The sequence below is a fragment of the Macaca mulatta genome, chromosome 14 (genome assembly GCF_049350105.2).
Source record: "Macaca mulatta isolate MMU2019108-1 chromosome 14, T2T-MMU8v2.0, whole genome shotgun sequence".
NCBI lineage: Eukaryota > Metazoa > Chordata > Mammalia > Primates > Cercopithecidae > Macaca > Macaca mulatta.
This window is the reverse complement of record NC_133419.1, coordinates 71,154,232-71,172,644: the sequence shown is the minus strand read 5'-3', so window position 1 is coordinate 71,172,644 and position 18,413 is coordinate 71,154,232. Positions and strand designations below refer to the sequence as shown.

At 35.8% G+C, this 18,413-nt stretch overlaps 2 protein-coding genes and 1 non-coding gene across 4 annotated transcripts in view; 2 read left to right on the top strand and 1 right to left on the bottom strand.

Moving 5' to 3' along the window:
- MMP26 (matrix metallopeptidase 26) overlaps positions 1-18,413 on the top strand; it is a 368,531-nt gene that overhangs the window by 57,761 nt on the left and 292,357 nt on the right. For both annotated transcript variants that reach the window (XM_077964767.1, XM_015115062.2), the window contains exon 2: positions 12,464-12,539. The gene's annotated coding sequence lies outside the window, so the exon portion shown is untranslated. The remainder of the gene's footprint in view (positions 1-12,463; positions 12,540-18,413) is intronic.
- LOC114672516 (small nucleolar RNA SNORA62/SNORA6 family) lies at positions 1,567-1,719 on the top strand. The gene has a single exon (XR_003722922.1). It is a non-coding gene; the product is annotated as a small nucleolar RNA SNORA62/SNORA6 family (small nucleolar RNA).
- On the bottom strand, positions 14,173-15,132 carry LOC106993363 (olfactory receptor 51F1). The gene has a single exon (XM_015115068.3). The coding sequence runs from the start codon at positions 15,130-15,132 to the stop codon at positions 14,173-14,175; it is 960 nt and encodes a 319-aa protein (XP_014970554.3).

Genomic DNA, 18,413 nt, shown 5'->3' with positions numbered 1-18,413 from the left:
AATTTCTGTCTTTATTGGACTCTTTCTAGTTCACACACCACGTTGCTGTCAGTTTCTTCTGAGATGTAAAGTAGACGTGCATTTTAAAGTGATTTTAATCTGCACTATCTGAGTCTCTCCCAACTTTCTATTAAATTTTCATCACAAATGAAGAAAAAAAGAAACAAACACAAGCAGCACTGATACTACAACTGATGGATATTCTAAATCCAGAAAATTTTGGAATGGTTAACTTCTCTAAACTGAGGAAAATGGAGATGGATGTGGACAGATATGAAGTCAAAATATAGGCCCATATTTAATACACATCCATAGTCTATAGTAAGGAATGCAGAGTCTGTACCAACATAAAAAGTTGGGAACCAGGCATTTATTTTTATAGGATGCTTAACTATAAAGTAACAAGGACTTTATTTCTGTATCAGATGGCTCATCTCAAGAAAAATAGCCAAAAGGGTGGCTATAAGGGGTAGCATTGGTAGAGATACATTGAATTTTGAAATTAGTATTAGCCCATGTACAGAAGAGAGTGAAATAAAACAGTACATTTTGAGAATGTAGTTTTACAATTTCCCCTATGATTTTAAGCCTGCAAAGAAATATACAGTGTTGGTTGAATGTTATCTGTAGGCTGCTAGAAATCGGGAATTATACCAGAAACTGCATTCCACATAATAATGCTTATTGGGACAGCAACCATGAGCAAGCCCCATACATAGATTTTAAGAAAAAAAATAAAAACTGAAGAGATCTTGTTTTGCACTAGAGAGTATATAAAGAAAAAAAAATACTAGCATGAATCTTTAAAATATTTCATTAATAAAGGAACAACATCTGGAAAATCCAGAGCATGAGCATGTATGAAGAAATGTAATAATGTCTGTAAACCATGTAGCATATTGCCTGTCACATCACAATGACTCAGTTATCAGTATCACAAAGGTAAAAACTTCTGCAGAACTAACAAGAAAACATCCTTAAGGTAATGTAGGTAATAGCGTCATATAGCGTTATGGAAAAACAAAGAACACATTGGAAAAATATCAAAAGAATACAATACTAAAAAATAGAATTAAAGTACACATTGGACATAATCAAAAACCAGAGTCAAGGGACAGTAATTAACTTAGTTCAATTTGGAGAATGCATTTGAAAAATTCTCTCATAATGCATAGAAAAAATACAATGAAAATAAAATAATGAGAAAATTGAATTTGGGAATGGCACAAAATGAAAAGCCAATATACAAATAACTAGGGTTTCAGGTACCGTAAACAAAAATAAATAGAATAAAAATGACTGTTCCAAAGGAAAGGACTACAGTGTATTGAGGATGAAAAAGCTCATTGCATTCCAGGTAAAATCAAGAAGATGAGAACAAGCATACAATATTTGACTTAAATTAGTTTTTTAAAAATTACAAGCATTCAGGCAGAAAATATGGATTTCCTATAAAGAAAAGGAAATTAATCCAGTTTTACAAAAATATTAAAATATTTAAAAAGACCTTTATACAACATGCTATTCCTGATGCAGAAATAATAAAATATGTTAAAACAGATGGAGATTGCACATTGTTGGAGCTTGGAGTTGGTGCCCTAACTAGCTGACAAACTTGCAAGTGTAGGTAGTGTGCTATGTGAGGGGCAAATTTTTCACTAACACGACAAAGGTCTTTGGCCTAGTGAGCAGAGTTTGACAATAATCCTTGCTACAAGTATAATGTTAAAAAAAAATTACAAAAAACACACAACTAAGACACTGACGACTCCAAAGCTTTGCTGAGAGATATTTTAAAAGATGTAAATAAGTGGAGGGATATCACATGTAAATTAATTAGAAGACTCAATAGCATGGACATGGCTGTTTTCCCTTCGTGAATCTATAAATTTGATGTAATATCAACAGGTCTTTTTTACTGTAAAAATTGACATTCTACAATTTATATGGAAATGCAAAATACTTACAATTTTGAAACAGAAGAAACAACCTGGAGTGCTTACACTACCAGCATTCAAAACTTAACATTAAACCAATGCATGAGGACAGTCATACAGATTAAAAGAACAAATTGGAGAGTCCAGATTTAAACACGTACATTATAGCCAATTGATTTGTAACAAAGGTGTCAAGACAATTAAATGAAAGGATAGACTTTTCAACAAATGGTGCTAGAACAATTAAATATCACTACAAAAAAACACAAAAAAAAAACCCAAAAAATAAAGAACTTGGATTCTTAGCAATCACTGTTCTGAAAAATTAGCTCAAAATGGATTATAGACCTAAATGTAAGAGGTAAAAATCAGAAACTTCTAGAAAAAAAAGTCGGAGAAGATTTTATGACCTCGGTTAGGCAAAACATTATTAGATGCCATATTAAAAGTGTAAGCCACTAAAAAAAGATCAATATCTACTTCAAACAAAAAAAAGGTACATTTTAAAAGTCACCATTAAGAAAATAAGAATACAGAAAACAGACTAGGAGAAAATATTTGCATAAAAACTCGTACACAAAAAATATAAAGAACTCTTACAACTCAACAAAGAGACAAACAATCCAATTAAAAATGGGCAAAATATTTGAATAGACATATCACCAAAACATATATAAATATGACTAACAAGCCCATAAAAAGATGAGAATTAGGAAAATAAAATTAAAATTAAAAAATAAAAATTTAAACTGCTATAAAATACCATTATCCACCCACTAGAATGGCTATAAATGAGAAACAGAGAGAAAAAAAGAGAAAGAAAAAAGAAGGAAAGTAAAGGAAGGAAGGAAGGAAGGAAAAGAAAATACCAAGTGTTGATAAGCATGTGGAGAAACTGGACACATAATACATTCCTTGTGGAAATGTAAAATGGTACAGCCACTTTGAAAAACAGATTGACAGTTTCTTAAAAATTAAAATATAAACTTACCATATGATCCAGAAATTCTACTCCTTGGACTCTACCAAAGAGAAATGAAAGCATGTGTACGCACAATAGCTCAGAATTGAAACGATCCAAATATCAGTCAGTTGATTAACTGGTGAACAAATTGTGAAATATTCATAGGCTAAAAACTATTTGGCAAAAAAGGAAAAAATTACTAGTAAGTGCTACAACATGGATGCGACATATGCTGAGTGAAAGAAGCCAGATACAGAATATTACATACTGTATGATCAATTTTAATGAAACGACTGGAAAAGACAGCATTTCAAAAAAAGAAAGTAGGGCAGTGTTTGTCTCTGAGACAGAATTAAAAGTATAGGAAGAGGCACAAGTGTACATTTAGTTATGTATAAAGGTAGACTTTTAAACCGGTAGAAATAAAGTGAGCTGTTGAATAAAAGGAGTTAGGTAAGCTGATCATCCATTTGGAACAAACAAACAAACAAACAAACAAAATAGAACAAAACACGAAAAAGCTAAAATAAAGCATATCACCACAATACATACTGAAATTATTTTCTGATGGTTAAATATGTAAATATCAAAAAGCCACATACAGTTTAGAATAAAATGCAGGTAAATATATAATCCTGTAGTAGAAGAAAAATTTCTAAATATAAAACCAAAGATATAAACTGTAGAGGTAAACATTGATGTATTTGATTTGGTAAAATTCAAATAATTGTTTAATAGCAAAAAACAACTTCTACAGATTTAAAAGGGTAATTATGGCCAGGCACAGTGGCTTACGCCTGTAATCCCAGCACTTTGGGAGGCCGAGGTGGGTGGATCACGACGTCAAGAGATCGAGACCATCCTGGCCAACATGGTGAAACCCCGTCTCTACTACTGAAAATATAAAAAATTAGCTGGGCGTGGTGGTGGGTACTTGTAGTCCCAGCTACTTGGGAGGCTGAGGCAGGATAATCACTTGAACCCGGGAGGTGGAGGTTGCAGTGAGCAGAGATTGTGCCACTGCACTCCAGCCTGGTGACAGAGCGAGACTCTGTCTAAAAAAAATAAAATAAAATAAAAAGGTAATTATAAATTTGGAGAAATATTTAAAGCATATATAACATTCAATTGAATAATGTGTTTACTATACAACTTTTTAAAAATGACAAAAAATAAGCTGGGCATGGTGGTGCATGCCTATAATCACAGCTACTTGGGAGGCTGAGGCAGGAGAATTGCTTGAACCCGGGAGGTGGAGGTTGCGGTGAACAGAGATCGTGCCATGGCATTCCAGCATGGGCAACAAGAGTGAAATTCCATCTCAAAAAAAAAAAGACAAAAAATTTGGCAAAAATAATTAAAAATGGAATTCTCCAAGGGACTAGTAGTTAATACAGGAAGAATTTTCAGTCTCATAGTCAGCCAAAGAAATCCCAATTTAAACAATTGTTATTAACTTCGGCAATATTGACAATAGCCACTGTTGCTAGTGTGCATGTCATGTGTCCATATATATCAATATTCCTTCATCTTTTGCTAATTACTTCTTTGAATAATAAATATTGAGTGCCTACTTCGCACACTTAACCTTCAAAATAACATTTTATTTTCAAGGTAATAAATGATGTTTATAGACAGGTTAAAATATTACATATGAGACCGTGCTAAATACTTAAATTTAGAAACTGGCCTTATTCCTCATTTGTACTAAAAGAGCTTAGAGCAGATTGCTATATCCTATGATTACTGGGAGAGAAACAACATCTATGTTTTTAATTTATTAGCTTCTTTGATATTTTCCAATGTAGTGTTTCTTCATCTAATCCAAGGACAAAAATATCAGCAGTTTACACATGGATTGTTTCTCATCATCTCTAGAATGCACAAAAGAGGATGGCTATCCTGGGGTTGGTCTCAAGGCAGGCCCACAGTCTTTGCCTGATATCCTTTCTGCGTTCACTACCACCCAGTTGGCCTCTTGCTAGTCAAATCTTAATTTCTATTGCTAAAATTCATGGGTGTAAGTAGACATGAGTTGGAATCTGTGCCTGAAGGTTTTAGGAATAGATAACAAAGGACTTATCCTTGTCTAGCTTCTAAGTAGTAAGAATACTCAAGATGAAGAGTATTTTATTTTATAAAGAGGAATATGAAGTCAGATTTTCTAGATTATTAGTCATCTCAGATAGAGACAAATCTGGAGTTAGATCCTGTGTTGGAGAAAAATCAGTTATCATCATATGATTTGTCAAAGCAATGACTACCAATACAATCTCCATAGAATGACAGAATGATATTTCTGTGATTGAAAATGCCATGGATTCAATTCATTTAACTAATTAATTTAATTTATTTACCTCTTTATAGAGAAGGATTTAAGATGGATTCTTTACTATACTTTTCATGAATTTAGGAACAGCATCTGTGGAATGTTACAAAGCTAACCACCTACATGTAGGCAAAGCAATGACTGTATCAAGTTCATGATGACCTGAGGCACTGAGATAACCAGCCTTAATGTTTGGGGCTTGAACTGAAATATGAGCCAGGTGGAAGGTGGGAAAACAGATGCGAGGATGGATATAATATTCTCAGAAAGAAGAAAAATTAGCATTGAGCCAGTTTCCTTGCTACATATCTCTACATGTGTAACTTTAATAGCATCATTAATAGGCTGTGACTGATATTCTCATTTTTCAGGTGAGGTTAGAGTGAATGACTTATTGAAGGTTTGCATTGATAGATTTCATGGAGCCAGTGTCTGTGTCTGTCTGACCCTAAAGGTGTGGTCATTTTACTGTGCCACTCTATCTCTCTGGTGTTGAGAACCAAATTAAAAGGAAATGCATCAGATTGATGCAGACTTAAGAGACAGAATAGAATAAATGTGCTGGCATAGGTGTAAACCAATTCAAAATATAATTTAAGTAATAGTGAGAGTGTGCCAGTGACTGTAGTTTGGGATTTGGTTATTATATATGGCAGGAAATATACACATACATAAGTATAATTTTCCTTTGATTAGCTTAATGTATGAAAACAAAACATCTATATGGAATTCAGGATTTCTGAACAGGCAACAGGACCATAGAAGTGAACAAAACAGTGGAGGGTGAGTGGAGTCAGAAGCTCAAAGGGCTTAGAGGTCAGGGACCAAGGGTAAGCGGGGAGAGCCTTACCTTTCAAGGTGTGGAGAATTGGAAGGGATACAAATAGTGCTGAAGGAGCAATGCCAGAAGACTAGGTGAATTTTTGTCTTTAATTTCACTTCCAATAAATTCTTCCTTGTGTTTATCTATGCCAAATCACTCATGATGAAGTTTAAAAGTCATCAAGGGCATTTATTAAAGACACAAGTAAGTCCTGTTTCTGATCTGAGAGCAACTACTTGATTTGGACTTCAGAAAGGGAGGAGAGATTGCCTTGCTCTTACTTAGAGTGGGGTATATGAAGGTGACCCATTTACTTCTATGAATGGAAAACTTTTATAAGGAATCTTAATTGTAGAGTCATTTACTCAGCTGGGATAAGTGTGTCTCTGTGGAATTTTTGCACCACTCTGTTACACTGCACTTCTTTTCCCGTTGGATCAGTTAGCTAGCATCAGAAAATTTGGATGCTTAAGTGGAGAAAAATCGCATCAGGGAAAATAAACATATTGACACAGGAAGTTTGTGTTTGCACATTTCAATTAGAAATGAAATTGAATCATTTCTTTGGAGATGGATAGTGCATTTAAGATGAGAGTCTAGTATTTTTTCTTGGTTTTTGTTCTGCTATATGTTTCTTGTAAATAATCTGTTATATAGATTTTTGTGTAAAGTAATTTGGTTGCCAGATGATTTGGAAGTATCTCCAGGCAATAGCATAATGCTAGTTCCATAGTATATGTATTTTTTTTTTTTTTTTTTTTTTTGAGACGGAGTCTTGCTCTGTCACCCAGGCTGGAGTGCAGTGGCCGGATCTCAGCTCACTGCAAGCTCCGCCTCCCGGGTTTACGCCATTCTCCTGCCTCAGCCTCCCGAGTAGCTGGGACTACAGGCGCCCGCCACCGCGCCCGGCTAGTTTTTTGTATTTTTAGTAGAGACGGGGTTTCACCGTGTTAGCCAGGATGGTCTCGATCTCCTGACCTCGTGATCCGCCCGCCTCGGCCTCCCAAAGTGCTGGGATTACAGGCTTGAGCCACCGCGCCCGGCCAGTATATGTATTTTAAATATCTATTAGACTGAGCAAATGGATTCCTACAATTTGGAAGCAAGCTACAATATAGAATGATCAAGTCGAGGGCTCCATGGGAGCTGACTTTTCAACAGAGGAAAGAAGTTTTAGCAGGTTGGGAACTCAAGTGGAAGCAACTACCAGGAAAAAAAAAAAGACCTAGCTTTTCCTCAAGGATTATATTGATTACCTTCTGTATAGTGATTACTGTTTTCTAGTCAGGTACATTATATTATTTAATCTTAGCTGTTCAAGCTAAAGCAAACTTCAATATTTACTTGATAAGTACTGATGAACACCGTGCTCGACACAAAATCAGTAGTCAGTAATTTACTAAATTAATTTATTCCCCTCTCTTGAAGATCTAGTCCATAGTATAGAAAAGAGAATTGTATGAACAAACACAATAGAAGTCATTTTATCCAACTCTATTTTGGTTAATAGTTAGGTTTGCTTTTTAATAAGGTTAATTACATGTAAGAGTCAGAAAAATAATTTTAACGTACATTGAACATTTTATGTAAGTTTCCAACTTATAGATGTACTTTATTCACAATATTTTGATGTAGCATTAGGGCCTCTTAATATAGTTTTGCAAACTGAAATTCCATATCATCTTTGCATGAACCATGTCTTTAATACAAATTATGTTATAATAATCAAGATAGTCAAGGTAAAAGCACTGACAGCCTATAGATCACTTATTGGGACTAGAGAGAACGTGCTATTTAGAAAATAAGCTGTAATTATTCAACTGGCAGCTATCATCAGGCAGTATATTTTCAGAGGAAGTGAAACTTCTGTTAATCTAGCAAGTTTGTTCAGTAGAACTTATATAAAAATCGTTGTACTTGTTGCTTTGTTATACCCTTTTAAAAAAGTGGAAAAACAGAGAAAAAGGAGACTCACTAGTATGGGAGGCAACTAGTTCACATATTTTCTTTGCCGAGAGTAAAGTTTCAAGAACTCTGTGTTGTGTAACCAGGAAACCTGAAAACTGGTCTGCTAATAACTGTAGCTCAAAGAAAAGACATAGCAATGGTTATCAGTTTCTTTTTCAGCAAAATAGAGTGGTGGCACAATCCCTGAAAATTTTAAAGAAAAGTACCCAGGATTGGGATTTAGTATCTTCTTGGCAGGTGAAATTTATTTACAATTTGGAGAGCAAGAGAAAATAGTGAAGCCTATATTAAACAATATTACAATTCCATTATAAGATTAATCTTACATCTATGTTGAGGATAAATTAGAATTAGGTGAGTAATTGATAGAATGTGCCTAGAGAGAGATTCTGAAGACACAGAATGGTGAAGCAGGCGGTGAGAAATTACATAAAGTCTGCATCAAATAAGCTGTATTTATGCTAAACGTTACCAGTTTGAATGGTGAAAATAGAGAGAAAGGCCACAGCGGACATTGACCAATGAGGCTTGGTTGGCTGAACAAAAGGTGGCATCACAAAGGGAGATCAGAAATGTTCAGTTTTCAGCTTTGATCAAATAGAAATTAAAACAGAAAGACATGTTGCCAGAGGTCTGAGGAAGGCATAGTCAGGTTTCTTCAATGAAAGCATATGGCTTTAATTACTTTACATCTTTCATGATCAGAAATAATGTCACTCATCAAAACAGAATCAGATTACTAATAAAAGAGACTAATTAATTTGGTTTTAGACTTGCTGAATTGGGGGAACTGAAGGGCATGTGGATAATTTTGGTAGGATGACATGGCTAGAAATGCTTCCTGAGAGTATATGCCCTTCAACAGCGTGCTGTATTTATTTTCATATGTCATAGTGTTGATAAATACTAACTCAGCAAATACAGAATGAACAAATAAATGCATAATTATGTGGAAATTAGTTTTGGCTAATGGGTTTCTTTTCTGTTTAACAAAACAACAGTGAGTAAGGAAACAGACAAGTTACTGTAGATTGTAGATGATTTTGCACATTTTTTAATTCTCCTAAATTGTCACAGATTAATGATTATTAGTTATCTTAAAGTTTAATGGCATGTAGCACTATTTGTTATTAATATTAAAGTATTTAGTATTAAATTTGATTTCTAAAATAAAAATTGGATTCCTAAAGTTGTCAGAATAAGTAATTATATAATGTCATAAACAGGAAAATTTTATAAAGCATGTAAATTATACAGAAGGGATATTTTATTGTGCATCTGTCTAATAAAGTAAGATTTTAATGTTTATTACTTTTTAATCTTTTCTTCAAAATGTCTCATTCTGTCTCTGTTGACCTGCAGGAAAGACATGGCAGGTTAATACATTTGTTTACTCCATAATTTTATGTAACTGTTTTGTTATTCATCTAATCATGATTTTGTAATCCTTAGTACTTTTGCCTTAAGCAGTTTTGCTAAAAGGGAAATTTTAAAGTTAACAATATTTTTTTGCTTATTCAGTTTAATTCCCAGGATAATGACCATTGCCTTACAATATATGTCATAAATTAAATGTTCTTAGTGCACTTTGTTGGATAAAGAGAGGTATGTGAGTGGTATTGGCTAGTTCTTTGGCAAAAAATATTTCCCCTTTTCTGATAAGTGTCCCCAGAATAGAGATGGGCCCAATATACTGGGCCTGTGCACATGACTTGATTGGTTAATACTAGACAATTAGGTATGTGACCCAAGCAGAGCTAAAGAGATGCTCTCTTAGGATAATTTTTAACATTATATTTCAAAATAATTTCTGAGCTACAAAATTTTGTACAAAGAATACTAACATTTTCATATATCCTTTATGCTGAAACCCCATTTCCTGAGTATTTGAAACTTCAAGGGAGACACATGAAGACATTCAAACGTCTGTTGAGCAACCCACAGCTGCTCTGGCTTCTCTTTGTCTCAAGGTTTGGTTGCTTGGCTTCTCCTTGTAACTCCTTCCCTGTTTTCCTCTTAATTCAACAAATGTGATGCTTATTAAAATATTCTCTTCTTATGTCACAGTATGGGCATCAACAGCCCTAGTTCATCATCATATTCTATGTAAGCCACATTGCTCAGGAGCTGTTTCTAGGCAATCACTGGCCGTGGCAGAGAAACTGAGGAAGGTCCATTTCTAGAAGGCATAGAACTCTGCTGACAGGTGTTTTGATTAGAGGATACCCAATGGCCTTGACTAAATCTGTTCAGAACTGTGCTACATTCTAGGATGCTTCTTTCTACCCAAACTTCCTTCCTTCTCTCTTTAACTCAAGGTCAAGCCTACATCAAAGACTGACAGCTCCTGCTCCCCTGTTCTTGCCTTCTTTTTGTAGTAAATATTATCTAGCCTCTTGTTGGCTGCTTGTCTATTTTCACCCAGGGAGTTTATGCTCTGTTATCCATGTGCACACCAACTTGCTTGTCTACCCTTCAGATCTTGTTGGTTCCTATGATAATTGTAGCTCTGGCTTTTGGTGGTTAACCACTGCTACCTGGCTTCTATTATGTCAAGGCCTCCTCATATGCATGGGTAGCCTGGCTTGGTGACTGCAGGTACTGCTGGCCTCCATGATCAGCGGAAAAGAGTTACCATTCAGCTTCTTAGAGATGCTGGTATCATTTTCACAGCTCATTTCCAGTGGCTTCTGAACGATGTGTCCTCTGTGCCCTTTTATGGAAAATGTATGGTGAGTCTTCCACCTTTACACACTCTTAATCTATTCCAGCATGCACACTTTCATCAGACTCTATATTCTTTCCTTTTCCATCTACTAGGGCAGCACAGTCATTTCCAATATGCTGAATGTTGTCCAACACTTTTTCTAGCTAATTGTCACTCAGTAGTAAATTAGCCACTTTCCTTGGTGTTCTTCTTAAGGTGTTAAAATTCGTATTCCAACAGAGAACTAACCAGGCGAGGTGGCGGGCGCCTGTAGTCCCAGCTACTCGGGAGACTGAGGCAGGAGAATGGCGTAAACCCGGCAGGCGGAGCTTGCAGTGAGCTGAGATCCGGTCAGTGCACTCCAGCCTGGGCGACAGAGCGAGGCTCGGTCTCAAAAAAAAAAAAAAAAAAAAAAAAAAAAAAAAAAAAAAAAATTCGTATTCCAAATAAATGCTCTTATATTGATGTGTTCTTGCCAATATAGTCTTCTATTCAGACTTGCTCGATCAACTATTCTCACTATTCAATCCTGAGGGCATTTCATGGATTCTTGCCATAAACTGCTTGCTAATTTTTGCAATTCTTGAAGTTATAGTCTCTTTCTTATCTTACTAGGCCCAGCACATTCCCAACAGATTTATGCTGGAATTTAATGCCAGTGTTCATTCTGGTGGTCAGAACAAGAGATGGAGGGAGCTCCAGGAGATAGACTTATGGGAAGTGGTGGAAATGATTGTTCTTACCAGAGAAGTGTGGGCTACCTCTGCAAGCCCAAGTATTATAAGGGTTTCTGCATAATCAGTGTCTTCACGGGTCACTCACCCAGGTGTTCCTACTCAATGTTTCATGGTACTACATTTTTCCCCAGGATACAGACGTAACATCACAGACCTGATTGGGTTGAGTACAGTATTTGAGGAGTTCTTTGACTCTAACAATTAAATAGAAATAGTCTTAAATAAGTTCATTCTTTCTGGCTATAGATTTTCTGTTGCTACAATAAAAAGTGATTTAATTAACTCACCGTGAGTAAAAGGGTATCCTTGCTTAGTGTAACAAATGGGCTATTTGGAAATTTATTTAGGTTACATCATTAATTTCCCTCCCTCTTTCTTTTTCTCCTTCCCTTCCTTCCTTCCTTCCTTCCTTCCTTCCTTCCTTCCTTCCTTCCTTCCTTCCTTCCTTCCTTCCTTCCTTTTTTCATCCTTTTTCTCTCTCCCTTTTTTCTTTCCTCCCACAGTTTCTCATTCTCTATTACCTTCATTTTTGCAGTAACTCTGCTTGGATATTATAATTTACAAATTTTCTGCTGGTGGCTGTCCTATTGGTTTGGAATATTGCAAGGAGTGCTTATTGTGATAATGTTAGTATATATTACATTCTTTTACCACATCTATCTTTCTGATGTTCCAAGCAGCTAACAGGCATGTAGAATTACCCAAGAAAAAGACTCTCACATATAAAAGAAAGTGTAGCCAAATTTGTAAACTAAATCCATAAACAAATTCATTTACATAATGGCATTGTTCTATCAAAAGGTGTTTTTAAAGCTACTAACACAAATTTTATAATCTATGTTCACTTGGGGAAAGCTGAAGAAGAGAGAAAACAGAAGAAAAAAAGGTTTGTGTTTCATAATTTTCATGCCTATGTACAGATAGACCTTAAAACTCAGAAGATAATTCTTCCATGAATAGTAAAATTGTCATACAAGATTTCTGCCTTTTTTCCACAGAGTTTCTTACAAAATAGTCCTCTCCAGCATGCACTTTTGGATACTCTTTCAACTCAGAAGTCAACATAAACAAAGGGTAAAAATTTACTTTTGTATTATGAATTATCACCCCAATAAGTCTGTTATTTCATGATTTTTTGTTCATGTTGATGTTTGACACACAAGATTTTAACCTTTGTGAGTGCACAGTAATAATTTTTATTGATCTTTTATTTTTTGTTACTTCCCATGAGGTCAAACATAAAATATACCTGCAGTCACTGTGTGCTGATAAACTGAATATTTAAAAACAGAAAAAGTTCTCAATGCTATTAAATTAAATTGGACAATGTTTATTATATAAATATTTAAAAAATTTTACCAGTTCACATGGTATAAACATTATCATTATCAGTGATTTCAAGCTACTAATATGACATCCTTTAATGCATAGTTAGACAGATATGCAAAAATAGGCTCTTGTAAGCTGGTGTGCACTCTATCCAGCACACTGCTGCCCTCAGTATATGTGGGGTACCTGGAACATTTCTTCCATCTATCACTACTTTCCAGTGGCAATAAAATTGATGTGACTGCCTTTAGTTTTCCATCTCCATTTCCCTCTGATTTTGTTCTGCCATTATAAGCAACTGACAATTTTAAGCTTCTGTCTCTTAAATCCAAAGAGTTACCATAAGTTCTTTTTCAGAAACCAAACATTTTGCGTCTGTCTCTGTAAAACTGTGTATAGGTGAGAACCATGAATTCTTTACCTTGGTTCTTAACTGGTTAAGGAGTCACACAGGTCTTTAATGACATTTTTGAAAACTCTGAAAATTATGGAAAATAATGTGAGTATGTTTATCTATGAGGAAAGGTTCATAAATTTCATTAGTTTTCTAAGGGACCATAGTGCAGAAAAAGGTTCAGAACATCTGCCCCAAACTTCCTTGTAATTTATTTTACATTCTTTTCTAGTTCTCTCAAGTTCCCATTCCCTGTGATAAATTAGCAAGTGTGCCTCACCCCTAAAGCTTTCCTTTGGACTACTTAACACTGGATAATGACTTACATGCCATGGCATATCTGTTCCTACCTTTTGTATTATGAATTACCCATGAAGAAAACAGCTAAAGTATATTCTAAGAAGGTTACTACAACTTTTTAAGACAAAGGATGGAACCATGGATATCCAAGTCTTACTTTTGATCTTAAAACATTTCTGCTACATGACTTTGGCAGAGTATGTAATACAGTGATGAAGAGCATAGCATTTGAGATACAGAACACCTGGGTTCAAATCTCAACTGTGCCTCATGTTATTCACATGGCCTTTGGTAGCCTAAATGGCTGTAAATCTGTTTCATCATCCGTAATATATCACTAATAGTAATATATGTTTCATTTGGCTGTTTTGGAAGAATAAATGGAATATGTCTTAAAAGCGGTTAGTAGAACATCTAGCCTGAAACAAAGAGTCAATACATGTTAGTCGCCAGGAGTATTATTTTATCATTTCATTATTGTTATTTTCCTAATTACACTACAAATGTCTTGGGTGATATGCCATACTTATATTTTATGACCAAATATGCAACATATTTACTATTTGTTGGGTGAATGAAAAATATTTTAAAAACCCACATGCAATAGGTAGTAAGAGAGCAAGTGTGCTTTTCTACAGTGCAAGTCATTTATGCCAGGTTTTTATCAAATAAAACTATGTCTGTTCATTTTGGAAGCAGCAGACTGAGCACGGCCTTGTGGATCTGTCTTGTTTCTACACGGTAGATGATGGGGTTGAGCACAGGGGGTAAAAGCAGGTATACATTGGCCATCACTGAACGGACCACTCTGGGTGCTGACCAACCATAGCGATACACCAAGGACAGGCCCAGCATGGGGAGGTAGAAGATAGCAACTGCTCCCACGTGGGAGACACAGGTGCTGAAGACCTTGTGCTGTTCTTCAGGAGGGGCAATTCTGAGGACAGAGTGAATAATTAAGATATATGACAGGACAATGCATGGCGTATCCATTCCAGTTGTCAGGATGAGATCTATTAATCCACAGATGCTGTTTGCCCGAATGTCTGAACACGCTAATTGAATCACATCTGGATGGTAACAGTAGGAGTAGGAGAGGGCATTCATTCTACAGAAATAGAGAGGCTTAAGGAGCAAAAGTAGTGGTAGTATTAGTACTGTAGCACGTGTAATCATCGGAAGACCCATCTGAATGATTCTGGAGTTAGTGAGAATGGTAGTGTACCTCAGAGGATCACAGATGGCCACATAATTGTCAAAGGCCATAGCCACCAGCACCCCAGATTCCATAAAAGTGAATACATGAAGAAAAAACATTTGGACAATGCAGCTATATAGACTGATTTCACATGCATCAAACCAGAGGATACCTAATGTTGTTGACAATGTAGAAACAGTCAAGCCCAGATCAGTGGCTGATAGCATGGAGAGGAAATAATACATGGGTTCATGGAGACTCTGCTGGATAGTGATGACAAACAGGATCATGCTGTTCCCAGAGAGGGCAATGGCATAAAAACAACAGAAAGGAATGGAGATCCAGGCGTGGGAAGACTCTAGGCCAGGAATGCCAGTCAACAAGAAGGTTGGAAATTTAGATGTTGAGTTGCTTAGGATTTCCATGGTGTCCTGGTTTTGCAGCATTTGTCTTCACAGTGCTTCCATCCTACAGAAGTGATACATTACAGTGTTATGTAAAATATTTAGATAAATTTTCTTTTGGTTAGGAGAGTTATCCAAGGTCATAGATAAGATCTGCATCATTGAGAAACTTCTAAATTAAATTATAATATTCATTTACAACTCATAATCAGAAATAGTTCACAAAAATATGTTTTTGTACTGTAAAATTCAAGGGAAATATGTCCATATGATTTTATACATTTTCATGATAGTGTCCATTTACAGAATATTAAACTGGATCATATTGTAAGATGATTTGAATAAAGACCTAGCTGAGAAAAAATAAGTATCTTCATTTACGAATATTTTGTGAGTACAATGAATAATAGCCACTGAAAAATATCCATGGTTCTTCAGTGACCATGAGGGTGTGAATCTGCAGACACATGATAATTGCCAGTAATATAGGTTTGGGAGTTACCAGTGTATATTTATCATTTTTCATCCAACACTATAGATGAACAACTTCAGAGACTAGAATTATAAAGGAAAAACAATGAGGACACAACTCTCCAGAAGATTGGAATGCGCTATATACACTAAAGCAAGATGAGACTTGTTTTATGGGAACTATGAAAACCAAAAGAGGCCTGGCGCGGTGGCTCATGCCTGTAATCTCAGAACTTTGGGAGGCCGAGGTGAGCGGATCATGAGGTCAAGAGGTCAAGACCATCCTGGCCAACATGGTGAAACCTTTTTCTCTGTGAAGTATTTGGGGGTAATTTACTGCTGTTCAAAAGTGTAAAGTGATGGATGCTGGCTTCAGGATCCAGTAGACGTTTTCAGGAGACAGCGAATGAGAAGGGCAATTGGCTCAGTAAACACAGAAATGCTGTATTGCCTCTTTCAAGTAAAATTCTAAAACTAATTTTGTCGATTAATATATTTATATTGTTCAAGTCAATTCTGGGGAGAATTAAATTAAATAATAGCAGTATTCATGAGTATAATGTTAGTACTTTTCAATCAAGCCTTTAAAAAACTAGTTGTTTCCAAATTCATGAGAGTAAATATTCTGTAGCAAGGATACAAGTTACTGTTCCCTTTATGCTAGTTTTTTATGGTTTCTTTTAAATCTCCAGTTGTCTGATTTTCAATTCAATTGAGAAACATTATGAAAATATTTAAGTATGAATTATTAGAGGTTGTATATCTACATGTTATATGGATCGATGAAGACAGGGCAAACCCTCATGATATCTGACTTTTCTATAAACCCATATGACTGTTTGTGAATAGGTAACAAAGTAAAAAGTCAACACAATAAATACATCTCTCTACCTTCTTACCAGGTTTATGTGGAAAGAGGAACCTTCTCTGTCTCTGCTAGATGAGGAAGAATAGACTACAGTTCTGGAGCCATGGACTTTAAAGTCAGGTGGAATTGAGCTGTGAGATTATTTGTATGATTTAGGTCTCTCTGGGGCCAAAGACAGAGAAAAAAAGAAATCCCCCCCTCTCTCTATAAAAATTTGAGGGCATAAGTGTGCAACCCCAGAGGGTCTTAGTTACCGATCCAAGTGACCTGTGGTCACAAGGACATTAAATGCAAAGGAAAATTAACCAAATTATTTCATATAAATAGAAAATGTACACTGTTCATAGCATTGGGGAATAGAGAGAGATGTACATCATTGTCTCTGGATTATAAGTATGCTGGCAAGACAGGAAAAGAAACCACTGTTCACTGGGATCATTATGGTCATGATAAAGAGGGAAAACTGTACACCCCAGTCCCTAGGCCCCTATACCTACATTTCCACATTGAACCATAGGGAGAATGATAAATGTCCATTCTCAAATCCATCCTTTTTCAAACACTAACTGAGTTTTCCCCCAGGAAATGTGCCAACTTCTGCTATATTAATTTGACCCTGTTTTGCTAGTAGCTAGGGTTACCGTGAATGAATGATGTTCTCATGTGCATGTATTCTTGCTCTGTTCCTTGCTGTTTTCTTGCATTAATATATTCAAGGACCTGATTCCTGGGAGAGTTTTTCATTTTTGTCAGTGTGGGCAGTTGACTAATGGATGCAGACACTTTACAGTCTACTAATTCTAGGTTCGTAGGAAAAGTCTCACATTCAAACCTTTTGTTTCTCGTTTATACAGAAGCTGCAGATTTGTGGAGACAGTCTTGTTTTTGTTTAGGTATCAATAATACCAGTAATTTGTTCCTCACTCAGCTATTTTTATTTGATTTCTACTTTGCTATTATTCCTATGCATTCCTGTTCTAGTAATTTTAATGGTTGAAAGTATGATGGGTTCAATTCAAGCACTATACCTCTACCTGGCATTCCCATCAACTGTTTTGACTGACTTGATACTTCCATGACAAAAATGAACTATAATCAAATCATTTTATAAGTCAGAAATAAATAATTAAAAGTTTCACCTCTGTTGTCCTCAAAGAACTAACTGTCTAGTTTTCTCCCAAATATCTGTGATGGTCAGATTGTAAAATAATAAAATAGTCCCTCAGTACTCCTGCCTCCTTGGACTCAGTCCGTGTTTATCCTCTGCTCTTGAGTGTGGGTAGGACCTCTGACTAACTTCTAACCAGTAGAATATGGCAAAGGTAACATGGTATCATCACATATATGTCATATAAGATCTGTCTTTGGTGAATCAAGATTCCATGTTTGTGGAAGATTTCTGTGTGACAAAAGACTAAGAGTGGTCTCCAGCTAACAACCAGCTAAGAACTGAGCATGGCCTCCTCTAGCCAACATGTAGTAAGAAACTGAGTCCCTCATCTCAAAAGGCCACAAGGAACTAGTAGAATCTGGCAACACCTCATGAGCTTGGAAGGATAGCCTTCCACAATAAGGCCTCAAATGAGACACAGCCTTGGAGAAAACTCAGCAAAGCTGTATTCAGACTCCTGACTTACAAGAATTCAGAGATATAGTGTTCGTGGGTTTTTTTTTTTTCTAGTTGTTTTTTAATTTTTAATTTTATTTTTAGTTCTGGGGTACATGTGCAGGATGTGCAGGTTTGTTAAATAGGTAAACATGTGTCATGGTGGTTTGCTGCGACCATCCACCTATCACCTAGATATTAAGCTCAGCATACATTAGCTATTTTTCCTAATACTCTCCCTCTGCCCCCACCTTACTCCCTGACAGACCCCAGTGTGTGTTGTTCTCCTTTCTGTGTCCATGTGATCTCATTGTTCAGCTCCCACTTATAAGTGAGCACATTCAGTGTTTGGTTTTCTGTTCCTGCATTAGTTTTCTG

Coding starts and splice junctions, on each gene's coding strand:
- LOC106993363 (XM_015115068.3), bottom strand. CDS start 15,132: ATGCTGCAAAACCAGGACACCATGGAAATCCTAAGCAACTCAACATCT.